Source organism: Pogoniulus pusillus, chromosome 20 (assembly GCF_015220805.1).
Source record: "Pogoniulus pusillus isolate bPogPus1 chromosome 20, bPogPus1.pri, whole genome shotgun sequence".
In the NCBI taxonomy this organism is placed as follows: domain Eukaryota; kingdom Metazoa; phylum Chordata; class Aves; order Piciformes; family Lybiidae; genus Pogoniulus; species Pogoniulus pusillus.
Genome location: NC_087283.1, coordinates 4,471,474 through 4,497,184, shown reverse-complemented (window position 1 = coordinate 4,497,184; position 25,711 = coordinate 4,471,474). Strand labels below are relative to the sequence as shown.

General features: G+C 41.4%; 1 protein-coding gene across 1 annotated transcript in view; it reads right to left on the bottom strand.

Moving 5' to 3' along the window:
- Window positions 1-25,711, bottom strand: part of VAT1L (vesicle amine transport 1 like) — a 54,716-nt gene that overhangs the window by 5,613 nt on the left and 23,392 nt on the right. The window contains exons 6-7 of the mRNA XM_064159953.1: window positions 25,310-25,365; window positions 23,434-23,628 (exon numbers count right to left, since the gene is read on the bottom strand). Of these exons, the coding sequence (XP_064016023.1) occupies window positions 23,434-23,628; window positions 25,310-25,365 (251 nt within the window). The remainder of the gene's footprint in view (window positions 1-23,433; window positions 23,629-25,309; window positions 25,366-25,711) is intronic.

The window sequence follows — 25,711 nt, the reverse complement described above, 5'->3', positions numbered from 1 at the left end:
AGATGAGGTTTCAGAACTCATGAGAGCTCGGTGTTGATGAATGGAAAGTGTGTGTGTGTTGCACTGAACGTTTAATATGCAGCATGCTGCCTGCTACTAAATCACAGCAAACTGGAAGATGTCAAGAGCTTCCTCACTTTCATGGTGGGAAACTTCAGGAACACAAAATGTACACATAAAGGCTGTTTCATATCCTCATCACACTAATTTTTGCCCACATAACAGGACATGTTGAGACAAGAAGGAGTTTTATACCAGTAGGATCTGCCATCTGTGACATAGTTTGATTGAATATGTTAGGAATAATGGCCTAGAAGTTTTAACCAGTATGCTGACTTGGGAACAGGTGGCTCCCAGAGTACATTTAAAAGCCTGACCTAGGCTGTGGGTACCTAAGATAATTACTGACTGTCTAATACATAAGGAGGTGTGAGATTTTTAAAGATACTAAGCAAACACAGCTTTTGACTTTCAACTGAAGGCAATGGATGCTGGGCACAAAATGTCTTTACCATCTGTCGGCCTTATTTCAAAAGCTGACTGCAGTGAACTCAGTAACTCGATATCACATCCTTCGTTTGGCAAAGTGGCTCCCTCGACTTGTAAATACCAGACTTTAACAAATATCTGTTGAGACAAGAGAAAAATTGCCCTGCAATACACAATGGCTTTCTACCTTGGGCCATAACTGTAAACTAACCTTGGAAAACACACTGTTACAAGTCCACTGGAGAGAAGGCTGACCTCTAAAAGCAGTCCACAAAATCAGAATGTCTTGTATGAAGTTATCTTATGGCATAAGCAATGCCTAACTGTCCTAATAATAACAGTAACAATAATAATATCTAACAATTCCTAACAATAATAATATCTAACAATTGCTGACTATCCTAATAACAATCCTTAACAATTATGCCTAACTATCACAGAGATGATCCAAGGGCTTCTATGAGGATAGCTTGAAGGAACCTGGGTTGTTCAGCCAAGAGAAGACTCTAGGGCAATCTTATAGCTGCATTCCAATACCTGAAGAGATCCTACAGGAAGGCTGCAGAAAGCCTTTTCATAAAGGTGTCTTGCAACAGGAGAAGGGGCAATGGTTTTAAGATGAGGGAGAATGGGTTTAGAGTGGATCTCAGGAAGAAGTTCTCCACTGTGAGGGTGGTGAGACTCTGGAATAGGTTGCCCAGGGAGGCTGTTGATGCCTCCTCGCTGGGAGCGTTCAAGGTCAGGTTGGATGAGGCATCTAGTTAAGAGGCATCCCTGCCCATAGCAGGGAGGTTGGAGTAGATAATCTCTGAAGTCTCTTCCAACTTAAGCCATTCTACGATTCTGTAAGACTTCTTTAGCACTATGAGCAATATTCCATCCAACAAAGACTCTGAAGAAGCAGCAGCTGTATTATTTTTTATGACTTAATGGCCAAATCAATCTTTTAGGAGTCTATAGCACAGCATAAAAAATCCAACAGACACGTGACAGAAGTAGAGAACTCACCAAACACACTTGCCCGTCCACTGAAATTTATTAGCAGAACATCCTGTGGACAGCAGGGTATGCAACATTTATTTTTATTTGTACTGTATCATATTTAGCAAGGCAAATTGGAGAAAATGTGCTTTCCCTGCATTTTTTACATGCACACTATCAAATTTAAGACTCTAGAGAAAGGTTCAGGAATTGTTTCCAGGACACTCGTAAGTAGCTTGCAAATGCAAACAGCAGGCAGAGGCAAAGGGAACAATAAAACTTCTAGTAATAATAGTGGCTATGGAATCCAGATGGAGCTATCAAATGCATAAAAAATCAACAAAAAGTTTGAAGAGCTGACACAACATTTGTATATTTTAGTGTTATTTGCAACTTACCTACCCAGTTAGTCAAATTCTAAGCTAGTGCAATGCCACCACTCGCCATGTCTGAGTTATGAGACCATGAGCTATTTTATAACGGAGTCATTTTTATGTTTACAGCTACTAACAGTCCACTTATTCAACCAAGACTGCAATTACTTGTTTCCCAAGATGCCTGAATATAAAAACCATTCCCTTCTCATACTATAGCTGGCAGAGAGCATTAAAAACCTTTGCTATAGAAGTAGGGTTAAGGCTTAAGTTGTTCTGTGCAGGCTGTATAAACTGTTTGCTTTGTCATGTGAATATTTAAGTGCTGTGCATACCCTGCCCATCACAGAGTGGGGTATGGAGCTTCTGCTGTGTCTGTACCTGAGTGTTTGCATGTGCTGGAGGTGTCCAGGGAAACACAATGAAGCTGCTGAAGGGTCTAGAGAACAAGTTTCATGAGCAACGGCAGAGGGAACTGGGGTACTTTAGTCTGAGGAACAGCAGGCTGAGGAAAAACCTTCTTGCTCTCTACAACTACCTGAAAGGAGGTTGGAGTGAGGTGTGGTTGGTTTCTTCTCCTGAATAGAATGTGAGGAAATGGACTGAAATTGAGCCAGAGAAGGCTCAGATTGGATATTTAGAAAAATTTCTTTCCTGCAAGAGTGGTCAGACATTGGAACAGGCTGCCCAAGGAGACAGTGGAGTCACCATCCCTGGAGGTGTTCACAGAACGTGTGGACATGGCACAGATTTCTTGTCTGGCTTTTCATCTTAAGTCAATTCATTTCAGGTCTTCATCTCTACTGTCCTGGCAGTCATGGCACTGATCCTAAAATCTGCCAAAGCCTGCAACTGAAGTGAGACAAGTTAACCTTGGATGCCCACTACAGAATAAGAGTGAAAACTGTGCCGAGACCATGATTACTCTGGAAAGTTCCTGAACAGACATGTTTTCCTGGATGTAAGTCTGACCCTTCATAAATAATACATGCCTGAAGCAACTGTGCTCCAACTTTGTACTGCTGTAGTCAAGCTTCCACTTATTTACTCATTTTACTTCAAACTAATTTGTTGGCAGTTCTGCATTTGAAATAAAAACCCAGCAATAATCTCTACTGCGGTATTCACAAATGCTTGCTGGCATTCTGGAATCTCACTTTGCTGATAGAATATAGCAAAACCAGTCTATTGCTTTATAAATATAGGACAAGTTCAATGGAAAATGTATTGCTAATTATCTGTTGCACCATTTCACAGTGTGCAAGATAAATGCAGCCCACCTAAGAAATGGATGCTATTTTCAAGCCCTTGGATATTATTTTAAACATAATGATCCATTTCTGCATTTGGCTCTCATAAGGAGCCAGTCTCAGGAGTAAAATAAGAGAGACTGCAGAGCTGGAACACTAATCTGCTCACTTTGCCAATACAGCACATCAGGGGCTTTAGGCCCACGTTAGTAATATGGATGTTTAACAGAGAGAAACAATGAAGGCAACATGCCATGGAGACCGTCCTAGTGGAAATGTCAAAACACAGTGCTTTCATCGTCCCATATAAAAGCTTCAGCTCACTACTAGCATTAGTTCTGTGGGGGGTTTTAAGTAAAGTTAGACATTTACTTCAGGAAAATAAAAAAAGGAACTGAAAGACACTGGTGCCACAGAGGAGGGACATTCTTTTAACTCTATCAGGTCTCACACAGTTTATGCACCAGCTGCCATCTGTGGATTACAGTTTAATTTTCACAGACAACTGCACCCCCCCACTGTCAGCTAAGGCAGCTTTACTGGATAGTGGCAGAGGACTCTCTACTCTTCTTTCTTGGGCTTCTCTGCTGGTAGTGGGTTTCCTGAGGTGTATGAAAAACCTTCTGCTTACAATAAAGGAATCCTTCATTCCCTTTTGGTAAAAAAGAGCTAGTATGAAAGGCTGAAGAATCTTGTGCCAAGGTTACAAACTTAATACAAGCCAGAAGTGAAACTATTTCAATTACCTCAGTGTAATATGTCAAACTCAGCAACTGCTCTAATGCTCTATCATCACACGTTATCAAAAAGGTGACTAGCAGATGTCCTTCACCTCCAGATGGGCGCAGTGGAACAGAGCATCAATTTACTCTACCATCTACAACTGTAGTTTTTCCCTCTCATTAGTTCCCCACCTTTAGGTTCAATATTGCTGTTTATCTTCACACATCATTTCAAAGAATCACCTTTTGTCCTCTGTTTACATGACTGTACACACTGAAAACATCCAAGCCTTCCAGCATGGCAAGAGAGTAATCCTCAGAATGGCAAAGTCATTGCAATCCTCAAATTCTTCTTAAGTGTCTTTAGGCGTGTATATGGGAAGCTGAAAACAGCTGAGTATTTGAGAAGTAGCTGCCATAGTTCTGTAAGTTCCCCATGCTCCCTCCCTCCCTGGCTCATACCACAGGATGCTCTTGGCCAGTTTTGGAAGCACTGTGTGCATCTTCTTAGAGGTACATAAATCATGTCAACTGAACCCCCACTTGATCTTAGCCAAGCCTGCTAGTCACGGCTGTGGCACACAGAAATAGTAGCAGCATCTTTTAACCATCTGTCATTCTACAGCCAGTTTCATATACAACAGGTGGTACAGAGCAGAACAGCTTTATCCTGAGGTTCTCTTACTAGGAATTGGCTGAATGCCCACACTTGGAATTGTGGTCAATGGCTCGTTGTCCAAATGTAGACCAGTGACAAGTGGCATCTTTCAGGGGTTGGCACTGGGACTGGTGCTGTTCAACACCTTTGTCAGTGATATGGGCAGTGGGATTGAGGACCTCTCAGCAAGTTAGTAGATGACACCAAGCTGTGTGGTCCAGTTGACATGCTGGAGGGAAGGAATGTTATCCAGGGGGACTTGGACAGGCTTAAGAGAAGGACTCAACTCAGCCTCATGAAGTTCAGTGAGTAGAAGTGCAAGGTCCTACATCTGGGTCAAGACAATCCCAAGCACAAATAGAGGCTGGGCATGGAATGGCTCGAGAGTGGTCTCAAGGAGAAGGAGTTGGGGGTATCAGTGGATGAAAAACTAAACATTAGCTGATAATGTGCAGCTCATGTAATGAGAGAAGTGATTCTGCACCTCTGCTCTTATGAAACCCCAAGTGAAGTGCCACATCCAGTTCTGGTGCCCCCAGCACAAAGACCTGAAGTGACCTGGTCTGTTGCAGGAGGGTTGAAACTAGATGACCTTTAAAGTCCCTCCCAGTCTAAACCATTGTATGATTCCATGAATGAATCTACTTTGTAGTGCTATTATGAAGTTCAGTGTGTGTTGGAAAGGGCAGGTCACAGCATGACAGCTCCTTTTTGAGGGCAATTTGGAATATTTCGTGCATGCAGACAGATTTCACTCCCCGTTCCACTGCTGCAACTTCCATGACATCACTGGGGTGCATGTGAATGAGAAGAGCAGGTATTGGGAAGGGACAAAAGTCTCAGCTGATAAAGGAATACCACTAGTGTTCAGTAGGCTTCAGTTACTCGAACATACACTTTGTATATGACCAATATCCTTCAGATATAGGTTTTACACAGGTCAGCAATTTCTGACCACTCCTCTAATCCTGGCAGAGCATGAACTTTCCATTAGGAGAACTCAGCATGTTCCTCACAAAAGCTGAGAGAGCCTTCTCCTCCGACCCTTGCTTGAATTCTTTGTACGCAGATAAAACAATATGAAGCTCAGCTTTTGCATTACTTCCATGCAGGCCTTCTCTGACACAGAGAAGAGCTGTCTGCAAGAGCCTTCCTGACCGATAATTAATTCCTCTCTTTGCTCACTGCCGTGCGTCTGAGAAGCCTGCAACTGCATCATGTCTGCAAAACCACGTGGCCAGGATCTCCATGGTGACCGTGCCATGCGGTATGCAAGCATCGGCTGGCTAGGCAAGGTTACTTTGGCAACCCAAGTGCCACAGGTAATGATCCAAATCTTGTTCAGATTTATGAAAGAATAATCTGAATTAAAAACTTGCCTGTTTTTCATGCTAGGGCTGGTTCTGTTCTGTTGTTGTTCATAACAGACAGCACTGCAATAAGCCCAGAGCTATCTCCATTAGAATTACAAACACTAATATCAATAATATTTATTTACGCACCATTTGTATGCAGTAATGAAGAAAAAGATGGGCACTGCAGTCTGTTCTAGCTGAGATACCACAGCAGCAAAGCTTTAATATTGAACCTTTCATTACTGCTGTAAGGCAACATGATTTTTATTACCAGGCTCACTGCTGTGGTCTATTACCAAGCCATGCTTTAAGATGAATTGTGAGCTGCATTGTAATTCCAGATGCTCTTCTCAGACCAGGAGAAGAGGGTTTATTTTCATGTCACTGGCACGTGTGGCGTTTAAAACTGAACACAGCACTCCATACAAAGACAAATCATGCAGTCTGTTTTAAGATCGTGTCTGGTTAGCCTTGGTCTGTGGAAGGGAGCAAACTCAGTTATCAGAGGATAACTGCTTCTTAATTTGCGGGCAGTTGCAGCAGCAGTGAACTGTTACACTGCTCCATGCAGCTTTTGGAGGACATTAGGGCATGGGAAGCATAGAGCAAATGTCCCTTTTAGAAACACTTGCCACAGCCCTCTTAACATGGCTTGGATTACAAGAAGGGACAGGACAGAGGAGTCCCTGGGTCTCCTGTGACACACACAGAGTGAGCAGTCCTTGAGCTCCTTTGCACTTAATAATTGCATCCTTCTACCTTCAAAAGTGACATCTGTCAAAACTAGTCCTATTGCTATGCTGGCATATTTCCCCCTTGCCAGCCTTGGAATGCATCTCATGTTTATGCAGCATGATTGAGTGGAGTAATATTTCACTTGGAAACATGCTGACTGCCTTTAAAGGTTGCTGCAGGGGGTGGTGTGTTAAATGAATTGCAATACTTCCCTTTCCCAGGGTAAGTCTTATGTACAAGGTTTTGTAGAAAAGCTCTTTGCCTGGGTGTGATCTCTGACAGTTACCCTACCACAGACACTTACTTGGACAAAACCACCCCTCTCCTGGTAGGGATTATTTCTCTTGGGACCATCCTTTCACTGGCAGTGATTACTTCCCTTGGGAGTAATGGAAGAACCTGTGTTGAGCACAACACACTTCTACGGGAATGATCTGCCTTCATGATACAAATATTTTCCTTGCTCTGTGTAGCAAGCTAGCTAGCAGAGAATATTAGCCTCTGGTATTGCACAGCCTCTGCTATGACAAAATTCTCCAATCCTGGGTTTCAAGTGAGCTTTCCTATGCCTGTGGAAGGCTGGTAACCCCACATCTCTAACTAGCCTGGGCTCTCCTCTTACCTACACCATTAATTCTAAAGACACCTCTCAAACTCACTTTGTTCTGCTGGAGGCTGAGGGTATGCATCATCTTGCAAATAGATAAGCCAGCATATTATTTTCAGGGTTTGAGTAGGTTTTATTTCTGCTCATGACGAACACAGCCAGCTCTTAACACGCAGAAGTGAAGCACTGAGCATGTACAAGATACAGCAAACTCAGACTGAGGCCAATTTTCATAAACATCTAGTGAAAAAAAGTAAGTGTATGTGGAAAAGACAGCTACAATCAAAACAAACTGCTAAAGTGTTAAAAGAGTTAGCATTGTGAGCAATGATTTTGAGCTGATTGGAGAATTTAGACAGAGGAGTAGGGAAATAGATGGATCATGGAGTCTATTTCCTTGATCTGTTACAATGAGGTTTTGCACCAATGGTTTTGCCTCCTGTCTTGGTTTTGGCTGGAATAAAAAGTCTTCCTAGTAGCTGGTACAGTGCTGTGGTTTGGATTTAGGGTGAGAACATCATAGATAACACACTGATATTCTGGTGGTGGATAAGCATTGTTTGTACCAAATCAAGGACTCTTCAGCTTCTCATAGTGCCCTGCCAGCGAGGCTGGGAGTGCACAGGAAGCTGAGAGGGGTTGCAGCCAAGACAGCTGACTTAAACTGGCTAAAAGGATATTCCATACCATATGGTTTCATGCTCAGTATATAAACTAGGGGGGAGCTGGCTGAAGGTCATGGCTTGGTGGTGGAGTCACTGAGTGGTGAGAAATTGTACTGTGCATCACTTGTTTTGTATATTTTTATTTTTCCCCCTTCCTTTTTCATCCTATTTTGTCTCTATCTCAACCTGTGAGTTGATCTTCTCTCCCTCTAATTCTCTCCCCATCCCATTAAGGGAGTTGGGCAACTGAGCAAGCTGTGTGGTACTTAACTGCCAGCTGGGGTTAACCACACACCTGCATACATGCACACAGAAAGTACTTTTGAAATCCCTTTCATTCCTCCATTGCTATTCACATCTGCAAACAGCAGCTCTGGCCTCTGTTCCCTTCTGCTGCTTGTCAGTGAGAGAGACCTTTTCTCAGGAATACCTTTTAGCCTCACTGTATGTTGCCATGGCAGCAAGACTAAAACCAGACCCAAGATGAGAAAAATGTCAAAGGAATAAAAACTGATGCTACAGGCAAGTTCTGACTCTGAGTCCTCCCTCAGCTACTGAAGACATCTATTAAGTTATAGATCTTTTAGATGGAGAGCTCTGGCTGCAGAACTGTGCTGCTTTATCTCTTTCCTTATTCCTATAACCCCCTGCTGACGTCAATGAGTATTTGTTTTGCCTCAGTAAAATTCAAAGAAAAAGATTTAAAGCCTTGTAATTACAGAAAAACTGAGGCAAACCTTGCCAGCACTTACTTGTGGAGTCAACAGGGATAAAGCACAAAAAAGTCAGGACCAACATCAGATTAAATGTTTAGAAGTACTGAACAGCAGTGCCTAGATTATCAGTGTGGTGGGAGCTTTCCTACATCTTAGAGGAGGAGAAAGAACCTTGACATTTGATCCATCAACACAGAGAATTCCATCAAGTCAGGATAGCTCAGGAGTTATTCAGCACTTTGATGGCAGCAGACGAGCATTTTGGTCACAAGTGAAGTGCTACAGAAAGAACATCTCTAAGCCTGTGCATTACCTTAGTAAAACCTGCAGAGAGTGAGAAGAAAAGCTATTTTTGACTTCCACTACCACTGCATAGGTATTCTCATTATCACTTGTTATTAGCATAAGCTTGAAGAAAAAGGGAATTGTTTCTACACTGCTACAGGAAGAAACTACTTTCAAAGTCAAGGGTTGTTCCTGATTTCTTTGGTGAAGGAATCCCTGGAACACACTGAAGCAGTAAAGCCACATTCTGTGAATCAGGATGAACAGTCTTGCACTGGAATTTCTTTTGGTGCAGCAATAAAGCCAGAGCCCCTGGACCCAATGCTTCTGCAGCAACGTGTTCAGTTAGCAGCACCCATATCAACACTAGACTGAGCAGCCCAAAGACAAGGAGTGTTGTCTGGAAAGGATACAGAACCCTTGAGATCAAATCCCCTGACCAAAGGGAGACTCCTCTCACATCACACCTCTGGCTGGCACTGTGTGCCAGTAAGCCACTAACTCCCAGCTGCTGTCAGAGGCTTTGGGGACGCTGGTGGAAATTACAACAGCATGGTCCCAACTTATACTAGGAAGATGGCTTCAAGTACATCAAAGCCACAAGGAGAGGAGCTCCGAACACAGCACCTGTATGGTACATTTCTCCATTCTGAGCAATAAAGTTAGCTGCAGCCAACTATGCAGACAGGGAAGTCCCAGACACCCCTGAGCTTAGGGTATTCAAAAGTGTAGTGGTTCAGATTCCACTCCAGGCAGTATTACACTGAGGGGAATTCCTTTGGCTGCAAAGGAGGTTTAGCTGTTGCAGGCAAAGAAACAGGCCTTTTGGTTAAGATGCAGCAGTCTCTTACCTAAATTGAATTCATATCTACTGTTCAGCTTGGTGCATTGCTGTATTCCATTACACTCTGCTGTAACAATTTATGGCAGGAAAGAAAATTTATTACATTCATCCATACAAAAAAGAAGACATTGTGTTGTTACTGACTATCGAGCTCCATGACATCAGGTTTTAAACTCTTTCCTCAGCAATGCTGCCTTGTGATCTCTTTGGAAAGAAAAGGGTTGGAGGAAAACTGCCCCAAGCCAAAAGTATGTCTCATCTGTTCTCTTTCACATAAGCATGCCCTAGTGGTTAGAATGTCACTGAATTCTTCCCCGGCTCCACCCCCAGAACACGCAGACTGTGTTGGGTAAGGTGGTGTATGTTGTACTGTTCTAATTACAATGCCTAGACTGTAGAAGGTGAATGTTGTTGATCTCCTCTGCACAGCCCTGCAGCAGCGATCTTGTCTGGTTACACCTCTGTGGGCATCTGGCAAAGAGAGAGCTCTCTTCACTCGCAAGTAAAAGATCAGACAGCCTTTCTGGAACAATGCTGTTTCACAGCCATATGAGAATTCCAAGTCTAAAATACTTCCAGAACTGTGGCTTTTCACACAGACGGTCTAGACACTCACAGGACACTATTTAAAGAGAGAAGAATCTTTTCTTTGACACCACATTCTGAGCTAATAGCTACAAGTGTCCCAAGTCAATGAATGCCTTAACTCTGTCTCTGGACAAAGGAGCACAAACATTGCCATTTGAGGGGTGCCAGGGTGGGGAAACCAACAAACGAGCTTGCAAAATACTGGGCAATTCTTGAACACTTGAACATCTTGAGCACTTAGCAAGAATCAATGGCAATTTTACCACGGTTCTGTACGTGTATGGAGTTACACCAGAATACCAGTGAAATACCAAAGACTAGGCTGCTTCTGCAGGGACTGTGCTTCATTTGAACAACATCTGGCACTATGGGGGCCCAGTTTCCCAAGGTTTCTAGGCACAGCAGACTTTACAGTAACAGCAGCATTAAAGCTTCACACTGACAGCAGCTGTGGATATCGTTTGTGGATTTCACACTGTATAGCTGTGTACAAACCATCTGACATGCCTTGGTTCCTTTGTCCTTACTACAACTACAACTGCATTTCATATGCAGAATATCAACAATAAAAGTCTGGTTTAAGTAAGTTGAATCTATCTGCCATTCTGTATGAGGTTATACTGACTTTAGGTATAGGCTGGACGTTGGGAAGAAGTTCTTCCCAGAGAGAGTGATTTGCCATTGGAATGGGCTGCCCAGGGAGGTGGTGGAGTCGCCATCCCTGGAGGTGTTCAACAAAAGACTGGATGAGGCACTTAGTGCCATGGTCTAGTTGACTGGATAAGGCTGGGGGATAGGTTGGACTGGATGATCTTGGAGGTCTCTTCCAACCTGGTTGATTCTATGATTCTATGAACTACACACAGTATTTACACAGCCCATAGGAATACTGCTGTGTGTTAGTGCATCAGTCAGGAGCCCCTTTAAACCACAGTACAGCTTTGGTGCACTCAGAGTCAGATACTATAAGAAAACTACTCCAGAAAGCTCCAAGTTGCTGTTCTATAATGCTGTTTCTTTTGTTGCCTCTCTAACCAATGGTGTAGCCATGTTAGAAGCTGGACAGTTGTGTAGATGAAAGCTTGTGTGTATATGCAAAAGAATATTTGTGCCATTGCTTTTCTCCTACTATGGTCAAAACTCCAGCTACTCTTTTTTACATTAAAGCCCTTCCAGGTACCTTCTGGATGGGACAAAACAAAAAACTCACATGTGGCTACTTTCTTGCTCTTTCCCAAGCTTTTATCAGCACCTCTTTATTTAAATTCCTGTTTACTGGAAATAAACCAGTTTGTCTATATAAAGGAGATATTTCTTTGTGTGTTCCTCACTGGAGAGGATTTACTTTGTTTTGGGAAATTGCAAAACTAGAGAAAACTTCCCCAAAGGAAGGTAATTTTTTATTTTGTATTGTTTCACTAGCACTCCAGGCTGATGCCCTGTATTACTCCCACCTCATTTATCTTTTAGGCTTGTTTCGGCATTCTAATCCACCAGAAACATAATTCAGTAACTGGATCTTCACCAGAACCTCATTTCTACAGTCTTGCTATCAGAGGCTTCTTCTTAGCTTCCCACCACCAGTGATTTTTTTACAGTATTTCTCACCAATGCTTTTAAATCCAGACTTAAGGCACTACTACTGTAGTTGCCTCTCTAAACCTTTCCTGTCATGGCTCACAGTAGTAAGGGCGCTGTTGACTCTGCCTTGCTTTCTTCTACCTGAACCCTGTCTCTTCCCCTACCCTTCCCAAACAGCAGTTTGCATTCTTGGTGTTGGGCATAAAACCTGTGACCAACATGACTCTTGCCAAGGCAAATTTTCTGAACAGTTCAAACGAATCACATGTCTTTACTCCCAAATATGTTCTATCACATATTCCTCAGCCCTTCCTTGAACTCTCTTTTGAGATATTTATTTCACAATATGGGATCTTAAAATTCAGGAATTCCTGTACTACCTGGCTGCTCGTTTTGTGGAGCTTTAAGTCTTCCTTTATCACTACTACAGCGGCTCTATTCCAGAGCCACTAATCCAAACCATGGCAACTAAACTTATTGGTTACAAAACACAGTAAACATTCAGTCTTACAAACAGTAAAGATATAATCATTTAAAAGCCTTGACTCCAGAGTTTGATCAGCTTCATATACAAATCCATCTACCAGGATCAGATTACAAATGCACATTTAATACTGTCTCCAAAAAAGGAAAAACAAATCTCCATGTTCTCTTGTAACAAGGGATTGCTTCCAATAAAACCCATCCTTCATCAGTAAACCAATTATGTAAATTCTTGAGACTCATCAAAGTAAATCCCAAGGGTCTCTAAAGCTCCAAATGAGAAAATATTTTTCCTTCCATTTCTTGTCCCTTTTTTTTTTTGTTTCAGAAAGTAGTACCATGAGGATTCCAAATCTAATTATTTACAAGCCACCATCGTGGTTTTGATTATTGAAAAAGCTCTCTTAAGTCACATCCTACCACTGGGTGCCACTCCATAGCTTCATTAAAATTAAACAAACCCCAAACCCACTGATATATTAAACTGTAATGCAGCTGTAATGTTAGAGAGTGTGATTCATATTTGTCCTCAGTTTAGAGTAAGATTGAAATCCCTCCTCTAGGTAAGATGAAAGGTATCTGAATTTATCTTGTTCACTAACTGACAGCTTTACAATTTATTTTGCAGTGCTATTTGCTTTATTACTTAATCTTTCTCCTGGCACTGTTAAAAAATGTCTCATTCTAAGCCTATATTAAAGATCTTTACATCACATAAGTATTGTACAATGTGATTGCTATAAAAATTGATTTAGTTTACAAGAGGTTTAATGCTCATGTGTGAACACTCACTCAGTTTGGCATTCCATAGCATTGACTGAAATCAAACTGCTATGTAATTGGTAGCAGCGAGCTAAAGCAGAAGTGTTGGAGGGACAGAACATCACTGATTGAGCTAAGACAGTTTCTAATCTAATTCAATTAAACTTGCACGTGTAGATGCACAAAAAAAGGCAAATGACACATATATTAGCTACAATACTTCAGCAAAATAGGCTAGAACTTTAATAACATGTTTTGCTAGCTCTAGGCTAACAGAGGCTTAACTGTAGGAACTCTTCAAATTACACTGGAGGTTTCTTTTAATCTAAAGAACAACAGCATACATAGAATACAGAATCACAGAATATATCTTGTCGGAAGAGACCTCAAAGATGATCCAGTCCAACCCTTGATCCACCACTGAAAGCACAACACTAAACCATGTCCCTAAGGGCCAGGTCCACAGTGAAATGCCTGCAGGGATAGTGACTCCACCACTGGCCTGGGCAGACCACTTCAATGTTTGAGAACCCTTTCAGTGAAGAAATATCTCCTAACATCCATCCTAAACCTCCCCTGGCGCAGCTTGCAACCGTTTCCTCTAGTCCTGTCACTTGCCACCCAGGAGAAGAGGCTGCCCCCTCCTCGCTCCCTTCAGGTAGTTGTAGAGAGCAATAAGGTCTCCCCTCATCCTCCTCTCCTCCAAACTGAACAACCCTAACAACATGTTTCAAGTTTATGATGCTCTTTTTCCTCAGGAAGCTTCAAGACTACCATACAAAAATACTTCTACATATGGACATAACCACTGAATATTATAGAAGATACAACTCAAGGTCTTCTCAAGGCTGTTGGTATTTAGTGACAGTAGGGAATTCAATTTTAAACCACCTTTATTCTACTGAAATAGATGCATTGAAACAAGGATTTGGAGAAGTCTGTGATGTGAGGCTTTACTTCTTATATCTAGATATGGCCCATATTTTGGGCTCTCCAGTTTAAGAGGGACAGGGATCTGCTGGAGAGGGTCCAGCAGAGGGCTACGAGGATGATTAGAGGACTGGAGGGCATGGCTGATGAGGAAAGGCTGAGGGACCTGGGGCTGCTTAGTCTGGAGAAGAGAAGACTCAGAGGGGATTTGATAAATGTTTATAAGTACCTGAGGGCTGGCCAGGAGTGGGGGTACAGGCTCTGCTCACTGCTCCCTGGGATAGGACAAGGAGCAATGGGTGTAAGTTGCAGCAAAAGAGGTTCTGCCTCAACACAAGGGGGAACTTCTTTACTGTAAGGGTCACAGAGAGGAATAGGTTTCCCAGAGAGGTTGTGGGGTCTCCTTCTCTGGAGACTTTCAAGGCCTGTCTGGATGTGTTCCTCTGTGATCTATGTTAGATAGTATTGTCCTGCTCTGGCAGAGGGGTTGGATTCGATGACCTACTTGGGTGCCTTCCAACCCCTAACATCCTTTGTTACATATTCAGTACAAGCCAAACAGTGAAAAGCCAGTTGCCTGTTCAAAAATCTTGAATTACCTTGCTTCCTTTTAGTATTGTTTTCTCTAAGTCAGTGATCAGAACACACAGATTGGGCCTACAAAATAATCTTTGTGTTCAATCATTCCTAACAAGATGATACCTATAGGAACTTGGTTTGTAGTGACAATATATCTGCTTTGCTGCCTTGGTGTGAATTTATATCATTATTTCTACTGAGCAATAAATATCATTAGTAAACTCCAAACAGCTCATAAACCTCTCAAGTATCACATAAAATTTGAATTTTATTATGCTAAGAGCTGTCTTGGGGCCCAAGAGTAATTTACTTTGAAAACTCATCTATGTTTAAAACAATTGAAAAGAATATAGGAGCCATTTTCATTAGGTGAGAACATTTATCCTGACTAATGATTCTTCTGCACTACAATAAAGTGTTCTTTTGGATACAAACATAGTACTTTATTCAGGGCAAAATTATGTAAACCAGAAAAGTAAACCTGCTTCCAACTAAAGCTCCCCACTATACTTAGAAAAGGAGAATTTAATCATACAATGCACTAATGCTGTAAAATATTATACAATCTTAAAGCTTTAAGACTTTCAAATCACACAACAGATTTTTGGATAATTGGGGAAAAAAAAAAAACACAACAAATCAGAACAGCCTAATAGTCAGGTGTCATCAGAACAGAGCTGTAAATAGTCTGTGTTCCTGCTGCTGCTATGTGCCCAAGACCAACTTTTGCAGCCTTTGGGGAAACTGCTTGAGTCTCTTGATGAAATACAAGAGTGAGCTTAAGGCACAGACTGCAAGATGTCTCCACTGGCTGGGATATTAATTCTCTTTCTTTCTAGAGTAATGAATTGCTCCACATTGTGATGATCCACTCAAGGTGTGTGAGGTAGACCTCAAGCACTGAAAGAATATAGGGACTCATGAGGAGTGGCTGAAGGAGCTGGGGTTGTTCAGCCTACAGAAGAGGAGGCTCAGGGGAGACCTTACTGCTCTCTGCAACTACCTGAAAGGAGGTTGTAGCCAGGTGGTGATTGGTATCTTCGCCCAGGCAACCAGTGACAGAATAAGAGGACACAGTCTCAAGGTGCACCAGGGGAAGTTCAGACTGGTTGTTAGGAAAAATTCTTCACAGAAAGTGATTGGCCATTGGAATGGGCTGCCCAGGGAGCTGGTAGAGTGACTATCCCTGGAAGTGTTTAAAAACAGACTGGATGTGGTGCTTAGTGCCGTGGTTTAGTTGATTAGATGGTGTTAGGTAATAGGTTGGATTTGATGATCTCAAAGGTCTTTTCCAACCTGGTTAATTGTGTGATTCTGTGATTAAGTTTAATACTCAACTGTCCCTCCACATTACAATCAATACCAGCAATGGATGATCTGGTTAAATATAAAATTATCTTGTCTCTAAGTTCCCTAGATATGACAGCAGTGAGTGCTTTTTATGGCCTGTTGGCAAAGTTGTATGAAATACAGCAGAAAACTTGTGTCATCTCTGCATTAATCTAGAATCCTAATTAGAGTGGCAGTATGAAAACAATTAAAAAAGAAAAAAGAAAATAACAACCCAGAAGAAGAGTTTTGTGCTCCTGCTCCTGAGGTGCAGAAATTCTACCAGTCTGCCAAAATCAGCACATGATTAGCTGCTGAGAGACAAAGCTGGTTTTCACCAATAGAACTAAGTAATTTACCTTGTTCCTGGCTGTTGTTACCACAGGTATGCTGATAAACAGACCTCAGGAGGAGATACAGATTGTTCACTTCAGAAAGGCATTTCTAAACCCAGAAAGGCCCACTTAATTAAAAGGTCTGTGTCTACTAACAACTAAGCATCCTTCTACCCACCATTTGAACTGAGACCAACAAAAGCTTCTGAGAGAATAGAAACAATCACCAGGAACTGCTAACACAAACCTCAGATTTCTCTTTCATGACAGCCTGGGTGAGAAGCTGGATTTCTCACATTAGCAGTCCCTGCCAGTTCAGCTTCAGCAACCAAGAGCTTTCTTTCCAAACCAGTCAACTAATTAACAAAGAAGCGTGAGTGGAATTTTTGGACACAGAGGAAAACCCTAAGTTCCACTCACAGGCTCTGTGGCTTAAACTATCTGTGCTAATAATGCACAGGGCAAGAACAATGCATAGCATCTAGATGTGTCTGAAAACTTAATTTCTAATATATTCCTGTTTGTAGCTGCCATCTAGCTGGCACTTATAACTGATAGCATCCAATAGCTATTTCTGTAAGTGACAGAAAACTCTCACTGTCCCAAACAGAGAACCACAAAATCACAGATTGTCAGAGGCTGGAAGGGACCTCGAAAGACCATCTAGTCCAAGATCCCTGCAGGGCAGAATCACCTACACCAGACCACACAGCAACGTGTCCAGGCAGATTTTGACTATCTCCAGAGAGGGAGACCTTCCAGTTCAGAGTACTACCAACTCTTTAAGGTAAACTTCTTTTATTAGCCTGTATTTCATCAACCTGTGTGCAAGACTAGGAGAAGACAGGCAGATGTTTCACTGCATTGAGGCAGAGATAAAAATGAATGGATTGATGTGTGTTTCAATCAAGGGTATAAAAGCAAGCAGCTTTTGCTCCCTCAAACTTCATCAAGAGCCTAGCAGTTGTTTTTGAACAGGGAAATGACTCCATAAAATCCCATTTTCCTGACTCCTGAGAATAGCTTCAATTCTACGACACGAGCAGTAAAACTGAAGTGTAGAACATGTCAGAGTCAAACATTCACGACGATCATAAAAGAAATCTGTCTCCTGGAGTTATGCAGCAGTGCTTTTCAAGGTGTCCTGCATGTCAGAGATGTATCCCCTCTGCTTTCCCTAACTGTCTCTGGTAATTTTCTTGCACAGGTATAGTATCACCCCATCAGTTCAATACCTAAGGAATGTGTGATAATTTATCACTTAAAAACCAGCTAACATATTTCAGTAGGCAGATTACTCCTTCTTCATCATACTTCAGCAGCAGCTTCTTCCTTCTTATTTTTTTCTAATCAATGGCAAAGCAGTTTCTCCACCATCCCCTGTTGCTAATCTAATTAACTGGCAGCACGTAACTAGTTTTATCCCTAACAGTGCACACCTTCTCGGGTAACCCATCAATCTGAATCTGTCAATGCTTTCCATACTATTTTTCTGCCTATCTCCCCCTGCCCTCACATAACCCAGCAGAAACCAAGCCTGCTGCTGTTCTCCTCTGGCCTGCAGTTACAGAAAGCTATTATCTCTGTGGCACACAAGGGCAAATAGAAATGACAAGCTGTCCTGACCCAGAAACATGTATCGTGACTCACCACTGCACTTTAAACTTCCAGTGTCTCATGCTTCTGGAAAAGTATTCTCTGCTCGTGTATCTCTGTAACTAATTAATTCTTCGCAGAGCGCTTACTAAGTAGATGAGGAAAGTGCTGTAGCTGCGGGCTGTGTTTATGTTAATTGAGAGAGGTTTAGTCTCACACCAGTCAGCTTCTAACCTTTCTAACAACAACGGCTGAACACGGAATCGATGTTCATCAGAAATATTGCCAAAATACGTTTCCCTCTCTGCTACTTCGTTCCAAACCGTTGAGATGCCACTGCCCTGAAATGAAACAGCTCCTGAGATCTGGTAGCACACATGGCATTCTGAAATTGGAGCCCAAACGAACACACTGCCTCCCAGAGATGCAGAGACATGGCCCTGAGGCTTGGCTCTTCAGCGGCCAGAACTGGAAATTAGAGGTTTTCAGGCTGATCCATGATCCCTCCACTAGCGTATAGCAGCAGGCAAGTGAATTTCTCCACCATCTCTTTTGTTATTTACCTATTAAGTGAGTATTACAGCATGCATATTCTCAGCATGCACAAAGGAACATTTTGAAGGCTCCGGATGGCAAAATTGTTTAAACAAGTATTCAGCTGGTGGGCCAGAGAGAACAAACTACATTTCAGAAGCTGTAAAGGAAAGGGAAGGAAGCACAGAGCTGGAATAAATTACTTGTTTAATTAAATTCTATTCATGTAGCTTGAATTTTATGCAGTGTTTATGAATAATATATAGCAATTGAAAATAATTGACTTCTGCTTACACACTTAACAGACTTAACAAGTCAAGTCTGAGTTTCCTAAAAACATCTCATTTACCCAGCCTGATTTTGTGGTAATCACAGCTAATGTCATGTGTCTGCTGCCTTATTTCAGAAGGATGAGGCCTGTATCTAAGTCTTGTCTTGCTTCTTTCCATCTCATTCTTTTAATAAAACCATAAGCATATTACATTGCCATCAACAGTGTCTGAAGCCAAAATGACTTCTGGGCTATGCCATTACTTGCTGATCTGAGTAGGAAGGGTGGAATGAATTACCAAGTAAGATGAAGTCCTGTTAAACAGGAGAAGAAATGTAAATGCTATTATATAATCATTTATTAGCAAGTTAATAAGAGCAGAGAGAATCCCATAATGAGGTATTAGCTATGTCTTAGAGGGGAAAAACCCCTCAATACCTAATTAAACTCCAGTACTTTCAAAGTATGGTTTACTCCTCTAAGTGTAGAGCATCAAAATTCTTTGGAACATTAATATTTCAGTCAGATAAGCATCTAGGGAAAAAGTATTTGCAAAGTCTTCATTAAACATCACCTTACTTATGGCTCAATTTTCGTTTAGTTAAAACTTGTGTTCAGTACAGTTAATGTCAGTGAGGTAAAAGTCAAGTGGAATAGCTTCGCCCTTCCCCTTTCCAACATTCAAAATGTATTTTGGCCTATAGCTGTGTTTAACTCCACTGTGAGCACTGACACAAGCTGCTCTGAATTACTCAGGCTTTGCTTCTCAGTCTGTGTTCCCCACCTCTCCCTTTGGAAACCTGTTACATCAGTAAGAGATGGCTCCTTGCATGTTTTTGCATTCTTTTGCTACCTACATGAAGTTTATATTAAACTTGTGTTACACTTGTTTGTATACAAAAAACCACCAGTGATGTACAGAGAAAACAGTCACATTTACTTTGAACTAGAGATGTTTATTTTATACAGTCAAAGGGAACAGAACCTCACACACAGGCAGAACAAAGAGTTCTAAGACAGCAGCACAGGACAGCATACATGGAGAACCAATGCTTGTAAACCAGGAGAGCAGTTGGTGAACAACTGCAAATGAAGCACTGTCATATAAATATTCACCGCAGCAAAACAAGCAGATTCTGCACTGTAGTGCCAAGGAGGCAACCACTGCAAAGGAAATGCCAACCTGCTCTGGGAGCTTTCACAGACTGAGTTCTATTTCCCTCTTTCTGCATATAACACTGCACAACAAAGTGGTTTATGTTTATGAAAAGAAATATTCTTTTCTCTATTTCAAGGTGGGTTATTATCCACCGTTCATTCTAGATTATTTTTCATTCCTTGAAGAACAATTCTATAAACAAATACAGGTTCTAAATGCTATGGAAGTCACTGGACTTCAACAAAGGTGTAGTTTGTTCAGCTGAAGAATCTGTTTTCATCAAGCCAAAAAGATAACCCCCCCCTGCACCTGCCATGACTATTTTATCGCTCAAAAGAAGACAGCAGATGGCATTTAGCATCCAGAACAAGGTACCAGCCTGACCTGCTATTATTAGATTGCCTTCTTACTATGTTAAAAGTAACTAATGGGTCAATTTTCTCTCTGCCTTACTATGGATACATGAAAGGCTTTTTGTCCTAAAGCTAACATCAGGGAAAGCTATGAATAGCTTTTGATGAAATTAAAGTCTTTGCTTTAGGGGGTTCACTGTAATTATTCTGCTATCGTGGGTTTGAGACTTCCCATTCTCAGCCCCAAATAACACTGCTACTCCTTATATCTGAAAACTTGAGCTGAGCTGCTCACTTTCAGTGTCAAAATAACAAAACCAGGCTTCCAGTACCTGAATCCTTGGAAGCCACAGAGGCGGTGCTAAACCCAGACATACTGTGATGGCTTTGCACACACTCTCCCCAGCCCCAAAAAAACCCAAACAACAAAACCATGCTATAAATTCTGTATGGAAAGTGTTCCTTTGCCCGATTCTTGTCGCTGGATTGCTCTTAGATGGAAGGTTCCTACTACTTTCCTTTGCATGCTACTAACTTTCAGAGCTAGTGCTGAGAACAGCAAGTATCAGAACTGCAACATGTGAGTAGTGCTTCTTCTAAAGGAAACATCTGGAAAGGTGACCCATGGCTAAGGGTCCCCTGAGGTTTTGAATATCAGTTACTGGATTCATGTTCATCTCTGTGGCAGTGTTAACAGACTGAGGACAAATGCATTCTCCAGCGTGCCTCTGCAGAGGGTGATACTCTTCCACACAAAAGTATTCCAGCATTCACTTTGAAATGCTGTGCAGGGATCCCCTTGTCTTCCCCATCCTAGTTAAACATATTTATTCTCAATGCTCTTATGAGTCAGGAAATATCCTCCAGAAACAACAAGAGTAAAAATTGGTGACATTTATCTCTAATGAAGACTCCTAAGAGTGATCGAATGAAAGTGGCCATTTGGAGAAAACCAGCCTTAGTCAACAGGAAATTAAAAGCAATCAAACTCTGTCAAACTCTGAGGAGGGGAGATATTAGAGCTATGGAATTAAAAAACCCAGAAACCTCCCCAAAAGAGAACAGAAATGCACACCACCAACCTTTCTTCAGTCTGGTTCCATGCAGTCCATTGTGGTGACACCTTTTTCTGTGTCTCCCGTTAACTTGAGTCAGCCCCGGGCTATTCTTACACCCAAAATAAAAGATGCCCCAAATGCTAATGCCCTGAATGAGTGATACTCTGCAATCGATTAAGAACACCTCTAGCACTACTACAGGCCTGAAGATGCCAGCCAGACATTTCCTTTGTAAATTGCCAGACAGCTCGTGGAAAGCAAGCAGGCATGATAAATGAGCTGTACTTTTCTAGTGCTTCTTAACAGATGTATTTACACATTGCACAATCTACCGGTGGGGATGGATGGTGAGTGCTACTGCCAAATTTTAGACAAAATGTTATCAAACAGAAGTCTCCCAACAAATTACCATCATGTTGACTATTAAGATCTGCCTGCTCTGTGTAATTTTTCATGTTATGTCCTCATTCAAAGTTTTGTAAGCCATTGTCACTTATTTTAATTACCCTTTTCTAACTCACCACTCCATGAGAATTATATATTTACATGAACAAAGCAACTGCAGAATGCCTACCTAGAGCTTGTGCCTCTTGAATTAATAAAAAAGTCATTCATGACCTTACTCAATAATTTTGAAATACCAACCCCATATCAAACCCCTACATCTGACTCCATTTCTATTTTACACTGCTCTTCAAAGCACTGCTCTCTCTCAGACAATAGCAGAGAACTTTGCCTTGGCTGAGCCAGCTGCTCTTTATCACAGCATCTCTTTTCCTTTCAGGAGTTCAATGGTGGGAATTAGCCACTCCTATGCCACTGGCTAGTAAAACCCCGAGGTGTTAAGAGGTTGCTGTTAGTGACAGTTAGAGGCCTCAGGTAAACACTTTAGAGAAAGAGGGAAAAGATTCCTGGGAAAGTTGTCAATGCTCTCCGTTTTGCTGGAGAGGAACAAATGGAGCCCATACCGTGCTGGATCATTTCCATCTGCTGTACCACATAAAGTGGCACATTTGGGTACACTGGGCCAGTGTGAAAGAGTCACAGAATGATCTCAGTTGGAAGGCACCTTAAGGATCATCTAGTCAGAAACCTCCATGAAGCACAAAGAGACAAATGGTTCCCACATCAGCACAACCTAAAGCAGTACACACCTTGATATATAACGTGGTGCAGGCACATAAAGCCCCAGAGAATTGCCAGAGGCTGTCCCACCACACAGCTGAAGATCTCTTACCTGTGTCCAGGACAAAGATAGTGCTAGAATGCCAGCTGAATAAAGAACAACACACTGGGCTCAATACCCTGCCCACAGGGTACTCAAAAACGTAATAAAATCCAGTATTACTGAGGAATTCATTCTGATGGTTGCTATTTCCTTAGGGAGGCACTGAGCTAACCTGCTCAGACCTTCTCAATAGCAACCATAAAAGGATACAACCACAATAAGTAAAGCTCTTGCAGATCATGCATATGTGAAGGAGGTGTCAGGCTCTGCACTTCACAAACACAAAGCACAAACATTCATATGGAAGTGCTACCATAATCTTGTTGTTTCTTTATATGTTAATATCTGCTTACACCTCCACTCAAAGAGTGTTTGGGTCAAGAGGCTCATCAGGTTAGTTTCTTTACAGGACTTTAAGGACAGATGAACAATTAGAAGGAAAAAAAACTAACCCACAACTCCACATTCCACAAAATGTAACTTCTATTAAGAGTGATTTCTGATTTGACAGCCTGTGATACATTTTCAGTAGCGTCCTGAAAACCTGAAAGCTTCCAAGGTTTGCTGGCAAAAATATAACACTGAAAATATAACATCTTTTCCTCAGAACAGTTATTAAGTTGTTTTCAATTATAATGTCTGCACTTCACATTGCACTTGTTCCTCACATTTCATGCACTTAGGGAACAGGAACAAAATTCTATGACTGAAAACCACATTTATCAGTAGTATTGTCAAGAACTTTGCACACAGCATTTGAAACTCCAAAAATGTTTTTATGAGAGCAATGTGTGGATAACTCTGAATTGTGAAGCTTCTGAATAGAAGGGGCTCTAAAGACAAATTGTGCACAAACTAAAAACCAAGACATGTGACTAGCTAGAAAGCAAATTTAAATCCATTTTTACATCCAAAGGTGCAGAGATCCCGGACATTTCAAAGTGGAGGAAAACATTTTGCTCTTACCTCTTCCAAAGCCCACAATGAATCAACCACAGGCTTGATCTTCTTATTGTTATAGAGATTTAGGAGTTTGTCCATCACACCCTTGACCAGGCCACTTCGATTCTGTTTGAAAAGTAGATTCAACAGGGAAAATCCAGCAATGACTTTGTTCTCCTCATACAGCTTCATAGGATTTACTTTCTCCACCTGCCACCACTGGAAAGCAATGAACAACAGAGGGTTAGAAAAACATTTGGTAAGCAATGTGAGGAAACTATCTGGGCAGATGTGACACGACTCAGCCCTCTGAGCTGCAGCAACAAGAGAAGCACTCAGGATTTTATTGCAGGAAGAAGTAGAAATGACACAGCTGAGTGATGTGGAAATAAAACACAGGTTTGTCTTGCATGAGGTTAGGGTGTTAGAAAAGGGGTGAACGGATCTGGGTTTAGAACATGGGTCTAGAAGTAAGCAATTGGAACCTCACTCTGTAGTTCTGCTATCCTTTTTATCTCAAGAGAACCATGCAGGCTTCCTGAGTGACTCTTAACTATTACTCTTGTCTCAAACCCAAGGAAACTATGCACTGCTTATCAGCTTCCATTTACTTTTCACCCATTATTATGTTTGTGATATTTGAGCAAGCCTGATAACATCTAATGAAATTATTTTATCTCATTTAGCCCAAGAGCATCCTTGAGAGCAAAATCCCACTTCCAGCAAGTTTGATTTGAATGGGTCAATCTAATTAAAGTTTTCACACAATTTTGATGAGATCATTTTGCAGTATAATTACATGAAGAAAACAGCTACACTTTTATGCAGTATTTTATGTGCTATTTATTAATTTAATCATGCTTATTCAGTCAATAATTACCAGTATTGCCTGAAAAACAGGGCAGTTGAAATGGATTTCATTAGGCCAACCTACCCTACAAATGATGTGTGTCTGGATATGTTTATATCAAGAGTACAAAGGCTGCACAGTAAAAATTCTCTTGGTTTAGTTCACAAACACAAGACAGTAACAGAGATTGTGCCACTATAGCCAGTAGGAAATGAAGGAGGCAAAGAACAGCTTCTTGCTGCAGTCTTTGATTTATCTTCTTTTCAACTACGCTGGAATTTGAAGCTAATTTCTCCTGGGAAGTGGTTGTTACTGGAAGCTGTAAGTGAGTTCCTAGCACAGAGATTGTATGACAGATCTTTAGTCAAGGCTTATCCCTCTGTTTTTCTTGTCTGAAGGAATCACTTTCACTCCTGGTTAGACTGTTTCTCACTGGCAGATCATTTGATGTATTTGCCCCTTTTTTTACTCCCTAGGATTTCTGAGCAGATTTTGGTTACAGTAAGCTGAGGGAAAAAAATTAAACACTTCAATGTTGGATTTGCTAACCTCATCCACCAGGAAACAAATCCAACATCATCATCTTTGAGATGAACATGGAGAACTGAAAAATGCATTTCTGTATGGAGCTAACCTCTGAAAAGCTGGAAATGACTGGACACAAACCCTACTTTAAGAGGCACATCTCTTAATTCATTGCCCCATCCTGACAGTGGTTTTGGATATGAGTAACCTACACGGTACAGTTTTCCATACCCATAGATACAATATAAGTAAACAAATAATGCAGTCTAACTTTAAACTCAGCAGTACAAGAGATCCCTGTCTGATAGCTAACAATTTAAATATGCAGTGCACACAGATCTCATTCCTGTCTAGCTGTCAATTAGAAGAGAACATGTCAGACAACAGTGCAGCCAGAAAAAATGTTCTCTTTATCAACATCAGGAGTAACAACTTAGTAGAGGTAAACTGGAATGGTAAAGATGAGGATGTTACAGAAAAGAGAGGCTAGAGGAAAGAGCAGGATCACAGCACTGGGACACTTACTGATTTTGCAAAACTGAAGAAGCTTTTTGTCTCCCCAGTAACCATGTTAGATGAACCTGTAAAAGATGAGTATGTTCACACACAACTTACTACACACTGATAAGCAGATATGCAAAATCATTTCCATGATTCATATTTAAGAAAAAAACCTTTCCCCAGGTTTAAAAGGGATTAGAAGACATCCTTATGCTTTGGGAAATAATAACAAAAAGGCCAAGGGACTGAGCCTTACAAGTTCATAGGAATTCTGAGATGTCAAAAGCAACCTATCAAATCCTCCAAAATCAGGAACAGGTTAAGTGCATGCAGCATCTTGACACCACAACTCTCTATAGCTCTCTCTTTCTCTGCAGTAAGATGCCATTTGTCTCTAACACACTACTATTTAGCAGCAGTCACCAC